The 16,261-nt window shown below is 38.4% G+C and overlaps 1 protein-coding gene across 1 annotated transcript in view; it reads left to right on the top strand.

Annotated features, from left to right (window-relative positions):
- The window catches only part of fbxl17 (F-box and leucine-rich repeat protein 17), a 203,787-nt gene extending 197,737 nt beyond the window's left edge, over positions 1–6,050 (top strand). Inside the window, exon 11 of the mRNA XM_017042934.2 lies at positions 4,020–6,050. Within this exon, the coding sequence (XP_016898423.1) occupies positions 4,020–4,157 (138 nt within the window). The 3' untranslated portion in view covers positions 4,158–6,050. The remainder of the gene's footprint in view (positions 1–4,019) is intronic.
- Positions 6,051–16,261: the final 10,211 nt, after the last annotated feature.

Here is a 16,261-nt window from a genome sequence, read left to right as displayed (position 1 = left end):
AGAAATTACACATGACAATAATACTGCTTTTTGTTTCAATATAAGAATATATAAAAATATGCATATGAAATCGAGGCCCTGTAATAATGCTACAGCGCCAAATAGTGCACATAGTCAGAAGTGCATGATCGTGAACGCTGCCCTAAAAATAGTAATAAAATAATAAAGACAATAATAATATATTTTCTTTTGTTGGCACCATAATGTAAGAGTAAAGGATCCTTTAGGGCTAACCTGAACTACAACATTCAAAGCCAGTGGTCTGGTGTCTGGTCACGTTAAGCACCATGAACATTCGCCAGTTAATTTAGTTCTACCTTAATTCATGTTGGACTTGCAAGTTGCTAGTGCCGAATCCTTTTTTTTTTTTTTTTTTTTTATCTCTGGACCAGGTCAGTGTAACGGTGACTTTTTCCCAATCATTTTCATCACAGTGATACCAGCAACTGTGAGTAGCAATTAGGAAATGACTCAGCAGTTTGATTAGGGGCCTATTTGCGTGAGCTCTGCAATGTAGCTGCACTTAATTAGCTTTAATGAATGTTATGGCCTCCCATCAGTTTCACAGGTCTCTTCTTTAGATCTGATTTAACTGTAATTAAGCCATGATTAACGAGCTGGGATGTTTTATTTTCTGTTCAAGAATATGGTGTAATTGGTTAGGAAGGTAGTCAGAGGTTTGTCATTGTTCCTGCTAATGAGGCCGCATCCAGTGTCACAACAAGCTTTACCTCGTCGCCTGCACCTTGTTTTAGCTGCTGCCCCGCTCTTGTTTTATGTCACAGTAACTGATTCATTAATGTTTTGCCACAGTTTCAGACCAGGACTATAGACTGTTTTAGCTTCTTCACAGATTCCATTAAACATACAAACTAACAGAAGAGTTACTCGAAACTTACTCATTCTACAAATGCCAGTGATCTTAAATTTGAATTAATTTTCTGATTTTGTTGTAATTGATCCAACAGTTGACAACAGCGAGGGTGAATGTAAATCATGGATTTAAGTTGGAAGTGAGTTTAAAAGTCTGGGTCACATCCCATAAAATGTAGGAATGTAGCACATAATAAAAAAACACAACATTTCACTACTTTTTCAATTATATATTTTTTTTATTTTAGACTTTTTTTAATCCTTTACTTATGCTATTTTTTGAAAATGTTGTATATTAAGCCAAAAAAATATCCTGCACTTGTTTTTGGTCAATTTAGCCTTTGAAAAAAACTGCTTTTCAAACATCTGTGGACTGTTTATCAAAAAATTAAAAAAAATCTGAGTTACTCATCAATTATTTATTTTATTTGATGTTATAGACGGGGGCTTCATTTGTTTTGCTACTATTTTGCATCTGACATTTAGTTTTGTTGTTGCCAATTTTCTTTTTTGTTTTTTATTGAGCTCCTCCACTCAGAGGTCAAAGTGTCACAGCGCTGTCTGAAATGAAAGGCCGTCTCCCAACATCTGTTGTTGTTTTCTTTGGCCTGCATTGGAGATAAGCTTTGTGAAAATGTTCTCCTTAAATTCTTCTACAATGACAAAGCAGAGAAAATAAATCGAAATAAGATGTAGGTAACCTTGAACAGTTTTGGTTTTTTTCTATTTATCTGATCATCGGATTCTTGTGGTCTTGTAGTTGTATCACATTCACTTAAATTGTACATATTTTCTGTCTTCTCTTCCTTGACCCCAAAGACATTGATTCTCCATCTGTCCATTCTGGATATCTTGATTTTTTAAACTGCAGTTGTTCGCCTCTAAGTCAGGGAGGAAAACAGAAGACATTGTCCTGAAAGATACGACAAAAACAGTTCTTGACCTGAGCAGGAGTCATCCCTTAAACTAAGACCAAACTGTTTTCAGGGATTACATTTGTGGGGGGTCAGGGGGAGTCAGCTGTGGGGGACTGTGTGTGTTTAACATGTGCCTGAGTGTTTACACATCTTTTTCCCTGGAAAGTGTCACACTTATGGATGGGTTGGGTGTCGGTTCAGGGTGGGTTGCGGTTAACCCCTGCAGGTCTCTGGGGTCACTGCCTCTGCTTTTTGTCAGAATCTCAGACCTTCTCTCTCGTGGCTCTCAGTGATGGTCTCACAGAGTAATGGACTGGTAAACAAGTGCTGCAGAGCTCATTTGGACCAAGAAAGTCTCATCAGCCTGGAACACTTTCCTGTCTTCTGATGCTGATGCCTGTGGTCATTGTGAATTGGAACCTCCAAAAAAGTTCATTAGTTTCATTTTATTTTTGTCAAAGCTTTTCTGGGAAGAAACCTTCAACAGAAATGCACCTGCTTCCTGAGAGCAGTTTGAAGAGTTTTCCTAATGGTTCCTTCCACAAATGTTCCCACCATTGTGTTTCTGTGAAGTTTCTTTGAAATGTATTACCCACAATTCATTGGAAATTCTGTTTATGAACACACACATTGTCCTGCAAAGGTTTCCAAAACTGAATGTCTAATTTAATTTCTTTTAAAATGATAAAGCCAATAGAACTGTCACCTCTACATGTGACACAAAGTGCTGTACTGTACTGTTTTGAATGAGTTAGTCTAGAGAAGGAGTGTTCAATAAGTGGCTCGCAATCTTCCAGTAGATCGCAAACGGAGTACTGGTGAATAGTGATCAATTTAAATGAAGATTTTTACATTTAATCTCTTGTGACAATGTTTTTCACAAAGACATTTTACACATTTGTAAAAAAGTTCTTGATCCAAAAAAAGGGGTGGACACCCCTGGTCTGAATTATAGTTTTCATTATTACTGAATATTTAGCTGTACATCTGTGACCAAAGCTTTGTAGAGAATAAAAGTTAACATTGAAGGTCACTGTACTTTATGTGTACACACTAAAAGTTTAACAATTTCTTCAAAAATTGCCAAGCTTTCATTTCAATCTGTTAGATTGCCGTTACAACAGGCCAGTGACTGGTAAATGTGCTGTTTCAGTACGAGCTGCTGTCTGACAGAGACAAACAACAGGTCGTTAAATTGTTTTTTTTTTTTTTAATAACATGTTTATTAAAACTTAAACAGCATTTCTATTTAATTTATTTGGGTTTTAGCTGATTGGTTAATTTAATTTACATAGGCCCTCACCACGCCCTTCAAATAAACTTAAGAGGATGATTTTGAAAAAAAAAAAGAAAGAAAGTTTTATCATTGAATATATAAATGTGTGGTAACATCTGTGTGTGTCGTCTTAGACGTCCACAGTAGATTTAATTACAAATATACAGTGTTTTTAAAAAGCCATGTAGACTGTGTGTGAGGTCTTGGTATTACTATACTGGGACACTATTGTTGGAAAAGTACTACTGTTGGTGGGACCCTTTTATATACACTGTTATTGTGGGGGCGTCAGTGCCCGCTGAGGACAAGAGTCTTTTGAGGTTCATGCTTTAGTCTTGGAATTAGGATTAGTATTAAGATAGAATAATAAAGGTGAAGGTGAATTAGGATTAGGTCTGTAAGTAGTGGTCACCAGCAAAAAAAATAAATTAATATATTAATTACCTGATGTGTTTTTGGCTTGTATTGTACAATTAGTAGCTGCAGTAGAATATCCTTTATTTTAATATTTTATTTTAATAATTGTTACAAACTTACATTCCCCCAAACAACAGTTTCACTTCCTGAGAATTAAATTAAAACTAAAACCTGTAGTTTGTTACATTGTTTTACTCTTTATTTATTTATTTTTTGTACAATCTTTATTAGTTTGAAACAACATTTTTGTCTTTTCTGATTAATGAATTTACTTCCCAAATTATGGTAATTGGTTATTGGTTTGCACAAACATTTTTTCAATATGAAACCTTTGAAGTCTATATGAAGTCCTGCTCCAGGAGGACTTCAGATCCACTCACCTGTTGTTGAACTCTCAGACTCTGTTTCTCCAGTGAGTTCTTCTGAGTGCATTAACAGGAGGAACTCCTCTTACAGTCTGGACAGGTCACTCTTCGTCATTGTCATCATTATCATCCCCCTCAGCCTCACTGTCTCCTTTTTTTTGTGTTTTGCAGGTGAGCGAGGAGACAGTGGAGAGGCTGGTGGTGCAGTACCCCCACATTGTGTTCAGCACGGTGATGCAGGACTGCAAGAGAACCCTGGAAAGAGCCTATCAAATGGGCTGGAGCCCAAACACCTCGAACGCTTCGTAGCTACTGCTGGATCACAAACACACACACACACACACACAGATACACACAGCACAGAGGTCCTTTTTGTGTACAGATCCATCATCTGGTTCATTTGTAGCAGAGGTCACAAAGAAACACAATAAAATGGAGTGAATGCTGGGCCTCTTAGTATTTAACAACGTAGGTCATCACTAGTCATGCAGTAGCTCCTAGTTGTCCTTCCCATTGGCTGTAGTTAGGAATGAGGTCTGAGCGTGTAGTTCCTTTGACAAGAGCCTCGAGTAGTGAACGAGCTTGTTAGTTCTCCAATGAGATATTATTACTGCGATGATAAGAGTGTTCCTTACAGCTTCATATAGTTTTACGTCCTTCATGTCTTGTTGGACATTTGTACCAGAAAAATTGGTGTTTGAAGGTTTAGCTCCTCAAGTTGAACCCGTTCTGTGAAATTCTCAGCTCATGTTCCTTTAACAAAGACCTTGATCCATTCTTCAAACTAGATCTCCTGACCTGGGGTCACAAACCATTTTTTGAAACTGAAAGCTACTTGAAGGGTACTGAGTGATACGAAAGGCTACTTGTTTGATCCACACTTTCTGAATAATGTAAGAATAATAATAAAAAAAACTTTCTGCTGCCGCGTGGTCTGGGTCCTGGGACGTACTCTAGCACTAACACTATTCTTACCATCATCATCGTACCATCTTTGACATTATTGCAACTGTAACTGATTGAACAGATTCACAATCAATTACAATTTTCTTTTTCACCCTATTGTTCACTAGGTTTATTTTCAGAACTCACTCCAGAGGGCGCCTTCGTGAGGGTGAGAAATCGGTTATGTTTACTTTGTCAGTACTACATGTTTTTTTTATATATAATTTGTTACAGAATAAAGACTGAGTCCAGTATCAGCAGAATCAATCGCAGAAAGTTGACCTTGAGAAAGTGGCGTTGATTATATATTACTGCACGTTTACACAGATATTTTTCCTCTTATTTCTTCAGCTGGATGTTGGACCTCAAACGTTCGGCCTCCAGCTGATAACGACATCCATGTAGCTCAGGTTCAAAGCCCAGCTATAAATATCATGTATAGATAAAAACAGTATCAGAGTGAGTCATACAGAATAAGAAAAAAAAGGATAATTCAAAGTGATGTTGCCTTCATCCCAACGTTAGCGTCGTTAGCCGCGTGATAAGAGAAAATCATTGCCTTAAGTTGGTTACATCCAATTAGTAACCTCTAACCAACCCTAGAATTTACTAAATAAATATTTATCCACCTGTCATTTAGTAAGACCCCCTAACACATTATATGATCAAATACATTTACGTATAAAAATATATATATTTGCTGTATATATAAATAAAAGTACAGTGTAGTATTTAGTTGGTCAAATGTTTTTCAACATATACATGTAACCTTAGTTATGTAGCAGATCGTTTGATAGTTTTGACCTGGCATTTGGGTAACGACGTAACCAGGTTAGTGAAGACTTGAGGCTTGTTCTTCATCTATTCTGTTCAAAGTCACCGCTGTACAGTAAAAATACAAACAACCAGGGTATTTTTCTATGGTGTGGACCAGATGTTGGGTCAACTTCTACACGCTGTAACAGACACGAACGACAACTTTTAGCAACTGTAAGCTTTAAGTATAAAAGTGTAAACTTAACGGTTAACAGCAACGTTAACAGTTCAGAAAAAAAGTTTTAACAGGACTTTCAATAATGGACGTTTAAATCTTCTGTTTTGTTTTTTATTTTTTCCAGTTTCTTCTTCTTTTTCTAATTCCCAAATGCACTTCTGCTTTCTGCCAGTAGTTGACACACTTGATTCCTGATCTGCTTAGGCAACAGCAAATGACTGGATTTACATAAAGTTAAATAAAACACTACTCCTACAACTGTTCTCAACCGCTCTGCCTTTTCCGTGTGTGGGATTGAAGCAAGCAGTAGAATGACTGTGGAGTGTGGAGCGGATGTTTGACCTTATCTTTTACCTTAGCAACTGGAATGATGGTGACAAGATGAAGTTTAACCCCAAACAAAGACAGATTTTAGGTGCAATTCTAGGTGACATTTTGAAACAGTAATATAATTAATAAAATAAAGTATTTGATTCATTACAAATATGTTGTTCTCAACCAACTACTATTCAACAAAAGACGACTACCTCAGGCCAAATCAAATATTCACCTCTTTGTTCTTTCATTCTCTAAATAACAAACATTATTTAATAAGTTTGTAAACTTTCTTTTTTTTTTTGTTTAAGATAATAGCAATTTAATCAAATTAGTAGTTTTAAATAATTTTGTTATCTCTTTTAGTAAGTATAAAATTTTGTTTAACACCTTCAGTGTTTAAAAAATTTTTTTTTGTTTAAATATTTTAAACAACCACATGACAATACTGCACTGGTAGACTTAATTTCTCATTTAAACTATTAAAAAATATAAAATAATAATAACATTTTTTTCAAATACGTAAGATTTGTGTGTAAATAATTGAGCACAGTTTTGGTTTTTAGTCAAAGATGGTACAGTATAAGGATAATAATTACAAATAAATTCAAATATACATTTATATATTTCAAGCTTAGTTTATTTCTTCAGTGATGCTAAGCTCTTTGACAACTGGTTCACGATACTTAATAAGAATTATGGATTCAATAAATCAAAAACATTCATTTAAATGCTCCTACATGTTTTTCCTAAAACCAAATGTCCTCATTAATGCAGAGAAAATATATTGATCTTTGTGTTCGGGTTTATAGTGAGACCCTCCAGCTCAGTCCTTTGGCCTAACGTCTGGTTTTACTGACTTCATTTCTGGACAAAGTGGTTTTGACCTGGAAGTCCTTGAGGGTATCTGTTGGTTATTTCCTTTGAGACCTGTACAGTTGTCAGGGGGTACCAGACCACACTTCCTGTCTTATTCTTTCCCTCTACTCTGCACTTACATGCTCCTCAGCCTCTCAGAGTAAATGTGTTTCCCACATCCCACCAGTTTTGGAGCAGAAAGCAATGATTAGGCTTTAATTTTTTTTTTCACTATAATCCTGACATTAAATTGAAATATAGCCTTACTATAGATACACACACATCCTTAATAATAATAAACAAACAAAAAAAAAAACAGTTCAGTAGAAGGGTCTCCATGTTGCAATGCACATGCATTGATATTTTGAGCATTTTCTAAGTTTCCCTTTATCTGGAATCCCAGTCTGCACTGTCATTCTGGCTGTGTTTGTTTTAAATATTTTCTACAAATCATACATACATATATATTTTTAGATAAACTGTTCATTTTTCAGAGTTTTTGCTGCTGCCATTTAGCGGCTTTGCAAATGTAAGTGTATGCCACTGATTCTACCGTTGGATTTTTGCAATTTCTATGAAGATGGAGTGAGGTGTTCGGTCAGCACCTGGATGATAAACTGCCCTCCAGAAAGAAAAGGAATGCGGGACACGCTGGATAGGCATGGAGCTGTAATTAAAGCTGGTAAATATTCATGTGGTCATTACATTTTTAATGCAGCCCTGATAAAAAGTGACACTGACCATAGAGGAGGCGTCCGTTGGACCTTCAAGGGCGTTATTCCTGTCCTCCAAAGAAAAATGAATGTTTTCTCAAGACCTAATCTTCAGTGACATTGACAGATGTCCTGCAGTAGAGACTCCTTTGAACTTCCTCCCAAGAATTGGAATGCCATGTGTTCATCCAATTAAAGCTCTGCTTTAACAACATGGAAGTCTGCTCTTCTTAAGAACGGTCTCCGAAAAGGTACCTGAGAACGTCAGTGCTGTTGTTCCAAATGTTTCATAATAAGAGCTGTGTTCTTTCTGCTTAGTTGGAGTGACTTGTTTATGCAGACAGTGGTTGTGGTCTTCACATTAACACCCGACTCAGCACTTGATGGCCTCTTAATTGCTGCTGCCAGTAGCTTCTGTAAACAAATCTTATCCTTTCTTTCCACAGCCTTGGTTGGAAGCTGCACTTCCAGTAGCTTCTGTTTAGACAAAATCTTTCCTCTGGTTCACTGATTGACTAACTGACTGACCGACTGACTGCGGAGGGTCGACACTGCACATGGTTTCCTCCATTCTATTCATCCTACACTGAATCAACTTTACTCTGGCACCACCCAGCATTCCCTCGGCATCATCCCCCCACCTCCCTCTTCAAATGCCGATTCTACCTTTCTCATGGAAATTATGTCAATCATTTTTTTCCCTGAATATTGCTAAAGTATTCGGAGAGCATCAATATCCATCAACATTTGAAAGATAAATATATCCCGTCAATCATCATGTACCACCGACCCCCCACGCCCCCCTTGCTTCCCTCCTCCCTGGGTAGCATGGATGTATTTTGCCTCTCCAGCCTACCTGTGGTATGGAGACTGCCTATTCCACTGTGTTGACTCTGCAGCTGAGAGCAGTGTAGTGTTGAATAGTGAAGATGTTAATGGGTTGACTTTGTAACTGACACTGCCTTTGAGCTGCTCCCTGTTGGTATTCATGACTCCATAGGAGCACCGTGCACTTCAGGCTCAGAGCGGACCCACAGAGACCACCAGGAGACTGAGTTTAAATTACACAGCCGCTCCTTCACTTGTTGTGGAAGGTTCCTGTCATTTAGCGGGAAGACAAATTTTTCTCTCAGCCGCTAGATCTGGAAATTAAACTTGAACATGAAGGTCCCCGGCAGTCCTCAGCATGATGTGTAGGAGTAGAAAATTCTCGTATAATGGTTTTCTTCTCACCGGCGGCTACAACTAACCTAGCTTTTCTGTCCATGAAGATAAAAAGAAATAAGATTTGTTAATCCACTGAATTTTGACATCTTCCCAGTAGGCTTGTTCAGACTGCTCGGGGAAGAATATCAACCAATGAATCGCAGGAGGGTAGAAAAAAGAAGCGAGAGTTTCAGGAAGCTGCAGGGATGATAGAGCCACTGATTCCTCCAATCACTTGGCTCCATGTAGATGTTGTCTCTGTCTTTCAAGCCCGAGTTAATTGCAGCGTTTAGGCAGAGCACAGTCTGAGTTTCGAAACGCCAAAGGTTAATAACCAACAGAAGGATTTTCGTACGAGATACGTTGACATTTACATTTCCTTCCCGGACAAAATGAAAGAGAAGCCCCCACTCGCTGTCTTCAGGACGGGATGGAGGGAGAAAAATGATTCCTCCGCAAACATCCTCATCTCTATGCAAGGCCTGCCGTTGATATGCAGATTTGGCAGTTGGATGACATTTAAAAGTAGTTAATTGTGCAAATCTTTGTTTTAGACTGGAAAGGTCGAGGATAGTGAGTCTTTCATCATGAACTACCCCCTCCTTCCCAGCCCCCTCACCACCATCAACACCACCACATCCACCGCCCCCTCATCAGCACAGCTGCAGAAAAGGGAGGGGTAAGGATGTTGGGGGGGCGGGGGGGGTGCATTTTGTTGGTTTCTCCGCTGACCACATAGTAAAGTCGCTGAATGTTTTTTCAAGGTGGTTCATGAATATTTATTTGCACAAACTGTTTGGAAAATGAAAATTAATCTGCAGTAAGATGGGAGATGACTTGATTACTGGATTCTGCTAAAACAAATGAAATTGTCTTCATCCACATGATGACAACGCTGCTCCATTGTTTTCCTTTTTTTAATATTCTAAGTTTGGGCGTGGAACTGAGAACAACAATGGACAATTTTGTTTTATCGCAGAACATTTTTCCTCTTATTTCAAACAAACAACTCAGCGCTTCAGAAGTGTTTTTCCTCATTAGATTTGTTTGTGTTATACTATCATTACTTTTCAGGGTAAACTTGTTTCGGATGCAAACAAAAAAAACATGCCGCCTAAGCACAAAAATAATATAAAAAGATTTATTTCTTGTAATAGTTTGTCCATATTTCAGTTATTACTGTCTAACAGGGAGAGCAGTGCTGTAGAAGTACAATGAATTGAAGATGGAGCAGGTGCACAGATTGGAAATTTTACACCTGGTTTCACCTGAATAGCACAAATGGATACATAATTGCTCCATTTCATCACTTGCCTTTGCAGGCTGACATTAAAGGGAGCTCTTTTAGAAAATGGAATAACAGGGAATACATCCAACGGGGACCAGGGCAAAAGTGAAATCTCGTCATTTGCATTCCTATTTGTCTTCTAGCTTCTTTCTTGCTCTCTTCACACTCAAAGAACATTCAGCTTTTGTTTGCATGTTAAATTACAAACCACCGGTTCATAAAATGCATTAAAACAAAACAATAATAAATTATGCTCCCAGATTATTTAACAGACAGATTCATTCATGGATGTCTACAAACCATAACAATGAAATTCACAGTTTATGTGTAGATTCAAGATCATGAAACCAAGGGTGTGTCAAAAAAGATTGTTAAAAGTTGTTATGCAGGTTTTTAAAAAGGATCAAATTTATACAGTAAAAAACATTTTTTTATCTCTAATTTAGTTTTACTATCTATAATAAATGTGTCCAGCACAAAACAAATTTATTTTTCACCTTTTCTTCAAGAGTATTAACTTTTCTGAAAAAATGTCTGGGTAACCTTGGGGCACTTTGACCAAATAGCCTTTGTTTGCTTCTTCAAGCACGCTCTCACATCCTCCCCAGGGTGGGTTCCATCAATTAAAATAGTCCAGCTCTGTTGTAAAGCTACAGATGGCCAGCGTCAGAATCGGCCAGATCCAGGGTCTCCCAGCCAACTGCTCTGACATGTCAGACATGCTGGTATGCCCTGTCACTCCCCACTCCTTCACGGCAACAAAGGTTGGGCTGACTTCCCTCCGGAGTTCCTGGCCCAAGTAGCTCCCAGAGATGTGAGGCGTGACGGAGGCCCAGCCTCAAGGCCAAGTGTGCGCCCGAGAACTCCTTTCAAAGCTTCCCTTCCTCGCTCCCCTTCTCTGTTTCTGAAAACCCTGTGTCCGTTTAATCCATCTTCAATTCCGTCTCTCACCACCCCAACCCTCTAATCAACACTCCATCCGATCCCTTCTGAGCAGTTGCATTTTCTCGCCTGAATTCTACCCTTATTTTCCATCTCCAAACCTCACACACTCACACTTACAACTCGGCACCTCTTGGCCCCACACCGCCCACCTCCACCCGCCTCCGTTGCCTTCCAGGGGTGTGTATTTCACGCCCTGGTAACTGGACAGGCTCTGGGTGATTTCCCAAGGTGGGGGCTGAAGGTTGGACAGGAACCAGTGGTGTGGAGTGATGTCAGAGTATGGAGTTGGATGTATATGTCTGTGTGTGTGTTTGTGTGTGTGTGCTTGTGTGTGCTGTCATTGCATATCTCTGTGAGTGCCTGTGTAGGAGTATGGGCCCAGAATTCCTATAAATGTCCAGCTGTACAAATGCAGTGTTGAATAGGAGAGGTGTTGAATGAACGAGCGTTATTCTCGCTACGTTCTCCGGTGCCGCGCCACACACTGACCTGGTAATAATGAGGCACAGACATGTTACAAAGGTTCTTTATAGGTTAGAATCAGAGCCAGTATTAGACCAAAGGGCCCAATGTTCAGAAAGTCAAATGTAATGACAGTGCACTGAGCCAACAGAGTGTAATGAGAATATTGTTTTGAATCAAGTGAAATGAGGTGAATTTAAACAGGACCTGGGCCAAGGCAGTGTTCCCCGCTGTGCTCTTTAGCCAGAGTTGGGGGATCATTTTCACCCCAGCATGCAGTGCTTCCTCTGCTGCTGTTGGCTCCGAGAAGCCGTCTGTATTTATTTATTTACCTCCATTTACTCGGGCTACAAACTGTCCCATTCACCCACGTTCTGCTGCACACATTTGCACCTCTGGGAGACGAGGTTTCCCTGCTGTTGTTTACTGAGCGTTTGTGCTGCACCAGCCGGGTGTTAATTGCCTTGCTCAGGGTCAGTTCCACAAAAGTTCTACGGGAATGTGCTTGATTTTTTTCCTTGGCTCTTCTCTCATGATCCCAGGGCAGGGATTTGAAGAAACGACATTTAGTGAAAAGCCCAATTCTCTGAGCTTTAACCCTCACAGCTGGGACATAAAGACATGAATAGAAGCTGTTTTTGTACCACTGCCCATCACAACATACTTAGAGCAGCTACACACTGCAAAACAGTTGGTTATTTAATGTGTTTAATCTCAACATACAAGGCTGAGAAATTCTTCTTTCTTTTAACCTTTTTGTCACTCGCTAATGGTGGGAATCGACTCTGAACAGTTTAGCTTTATTTAAGAAGATTGAATATTTTTTTCAAGGCTGGAATTTTTCCAGCATTTGTTTCTATACACAATTAATGTAATAGACGCTCTTAACATAATATGTATAATTATTATAGCAACACAGTCATTGATGTGTAGAACAACACTTAGAAAATACCTTAAAATGACTTCTAATGTTTCAGTCAACAGTTGAGTACGTGACAACCGGCGCGTCTGGGAAAATCTTTTCTGTGCTTATTTTTGGGGCATTTTAATTATGTCCAGGAATTACCTCATCAAATGCAGCCTGATTGGTATCTCAAAACTAAATATAACAAGAACAATCACAGTGTGTTTGTCGCTATGTGTATGAGCATGTGCACGTGAGTGTTCCAGCCTATGTGACAAGTTTCCAGGGGAATTTTCGTCTGTTGGTTCAAACAGTGACCTTTTGATTTTGTCAGTGATGTCGAAATCTTGTGAAATGGAAGTTTTTCCTCAGAAAAATCTCACACACATCTCCTCCCACCTCCTGTGTTTATCGTTCCTATCTTTAAAAACAAATGTCTTCGAATCAATCATAAACCATGGCCAGTCAGCAACAAGTCTTTACAAAAAAAATGAATTTAATAACAAATATCTTTGATAAACTTTGTCCAACTGCTGTCACATTATTGTCCAATGAAGTAAGAAAATCAACTCATCTGCCTGTACTAAATCTAACACTTTAATGTCATTAACATTCATCTTTGTTAGTTGGACACGCAAGACAAAATTCCTAAAGTTTCCCATGAAACTAAATCAGTTTTAAGGCGAAATAAAAGGAAAGAAATGTATAAATCAGCCCCCACCAAAAAAATCGTCTAAATCTGTTTAAGTTAAATCCGATAAGAAACACAGCACTGGGTCAGGAGGAGGTAAAAAAAAGAAATAGGAGCTGAAGCAACAATCAGCAGTATCTGATTGGCCTGACGACTGGGTTTGAAAGCCAAGCTAATGTTTGTTCTCCCTTTTTCTTTTTTGATGACAAAAGCAGATTGTTTCCATAAAAGGATAAATTTGTCCAGCTGTCGCTGACATTCTGGATTTTTCCTGATCCATTTCCAGAGCTTCGGGTTCTCCGTGTATCAAATACAGCAGGTGTGGTCTATTAAGATGGGGATCAGGGCTTGATTTCTGTACCTGGGAGGATCCCACTCAGCTGTGGTCAGATGACTGCTCCACTAAATGTTGATGTGATTTGCAGCACATCTGGCTGAAGGTGGACTCTAACCCTAACTTCATATTTCTCCTCAGGCAGTGGGAGGAACCAAGACCAATATGACTAATCCTCCTGACCTTATTATTGGATTAACAACACCCCAGGGACGCTGCCTCTATGTAAATATTCAAAACGAAAACTGAAACATGCTGCTTGTTTGTGCCAGACCAGACAGCCAGAGAGTCTGTTTCCACGTGTGTTTACATTCACACAAGTCCACATGAGAGTGGTATTGTGTTTGACATGCAAGTGTGTGTGTGTGTGTGTGTGTCATCATGCGGTGTCCAACAGACAGTTTTAGACATGAGGAAGTGAAAGACAGCTAGAAAGTGTTAGCGGTGGGATGCTGTTTGAATAAACATTACATGAATAAAGGATGAACCACTGCATGCTGCATTTGAAAGGAATCAGAGTTTTTCTGTTGCTGCATCTTGTCGTACAGTGAACTTGTTTTCTCCCGGTGCCACATGGAAAGAATGATAATGTGTCTTGTCCAAGATGTTGTAGAGGAAACAGATGACCTGGACGCACCGCGCATCAATAACACGGCTGTGTTTCTCTGCCTTGGAACATGATTTCATTTAGTTTTTTTTATTATAAAGGAACAATAGAATTTAATACGTTTGTTTACTGCAGACGATCATTTTCAACTATGAAATGGACTAATCCAAATTTTCAACTGTTTACATTTAACAGGTATTGAATGAAAAACAGAAAGAAAAAAAATGTCCTTAATAGGAAGATGTAACATCATATGCATGTATATATTTGGATATATACATGTATATTTACATATATTTTTTTGGACTGTGGGTGGCAACCAAATACCAGGAGAAAACCCATGCATACATACAAAGGGAAAGAACATGATACTACATACAGGAAAAGTCCTCACCAGCGACCACTGCGATCAAACATGTAACCTTATTGCTGTAAGGCAAATTCACTAACCACTTTTTCACCCAGTGGCCCTGTAACAATTTTATACCTGCACCAATAGTAGCCTGAAATAGTATTAAGGAAAATTAAAAAAAGAAAAGAAAAAAGTCTTTGCAGTATATATTGTTGGACTCAGATGTGTGTTTCAGCTCAGTGAGCAACGCTTCAGGGTTGGTGTCAAATTTAAAGTCAAACAAATTTTTAGACATGTTCATTTTCTCATTTCCTCATCTCTCCAGTCAAAACATTTGAATGCCAGGAGTGAGGAAATATTAGATGCAGTGACTCGCAAATCTTTCTAACATGAGTCTGTCGTAATGTACATGACGTTTTCCCTGCTGGTTCTAGAAGGTGAAAAACAAGAAGAAGAAAAAGATTTTTGATTTTTAGAGGATGATAAATGAAGAAAATTTAGATCTTTAAAATAACACTGTATCAACAGTAGGTGTAAAAACTAAAAACCAAGAAGAAGAAGAAGCAACAAACTGTGTCTCTTAGAAAAAGCTTTGATTGTTTATATTTAAGAGGAATTGCACGGCGGCATTTTTGTTCTTTCACTTGAAATTCAACATTCTTCTAATTTTAGCATCAGCTATCAACATCATTAGTTTAGCTCTGGGCAATGGGTCACCACCGATATTTCTCAGAGGTGTCAGAATCCTTCTAGACAGTGACTTTTTTTAAACACTATTTGATGTTTGTTTTGCATTCCAATGCAGTCTGGATTTGGCCTGTGGGCCACCAGTTGATCATCACGTGTAAAGATGTGTTCAGAATTACTAACATATCTGACAGCTACAAGCCTAAACAAACTATTGTCTTGTGTTTTCATTTTGGTTAGCTTAGATGTTAGCAGGTTGTCTAGCAACTTAATGATTAGTTTTAATATTATATATTATTATTATAATTACAGCTTTGTGTATTTATACAAAAAAGGTTCTGGAACTATTCTTTATTATTTGGATGGGAAAAGTAAAATACTGCAATGGCCAAAAACATGTGACTGCTACTATGCTAATCTACTTCTGCTAGTTCCTGTTTATATGCCAACAGACTGCATAATAGGAAAAAATGTCTCAACGTCGCTCGGCAAATATAATTAAATGTCTTTTTTTCTATCAAATTACACCTTTTGGCAGAGAAACAGTTAATGGTAAAATATTCAGTTAAAAAGTAAAAAAAAAATCTATTCATGCCACTGAATGGTGCATCTGACTTGTGTCCACTTATGTGTGTGTGTGTTTTTTTTAACATTCCTATTGACAAACATAAATCTAGCGTCTGACAGCAGGTTAATGTTCGTAGCATTAATTAACTTGGAGATGTTGATTTATGTGTCCTGGGGGAATATTCATTCATCTATTATCTATACTGATTATTCACTGAGGGCTGGAGCCAAACCCAGCAGACGCTGAATGAGTGGTGCATTGGAGACAGGACTGTGGGAGAAAGCCAATAAAAAAAAACAGCATGCATTCAAATATACACACTAAGCTTATTAAAACCAAAAAAGTGAGATATCGATGTCGTCCACTGCATCAACAGTTCCTCCACAAACAGTTCTAGGTACTCATAGATAGTTGTTGAAACAATCACACATGATGTGATGAAGAGAAACTTTTTTTTTGTTTTATTTTTTTGTTGCTTTGTTCCGTCACTGGCCTGTAAACACGCTAACCAGCTACAGAGTCACACACCTTGCAGAAGGACTCC

The sequence above is a fragment of the Cynoglossus semilaevis genome, chromosome Z (genome assembly GCF_000523025.1).
Source record: "Cynoglossus semilaevis isolate Cse_v1.0 chromosome Z, Cse_v1.0, whole genome shotgun sequence".
NCBI lineage: Eukaryota > Metazoa > Chordata > Actinopteri > Pleuronectiformes > Cynoglossidae > Cynoglossus > Cynoglossus semilaevis.
The sequence above is the reverse complement of the archived record's forward strand: the minus strand, read 5'-3'. Positions and strand labels throughout refer to the sequence as shown.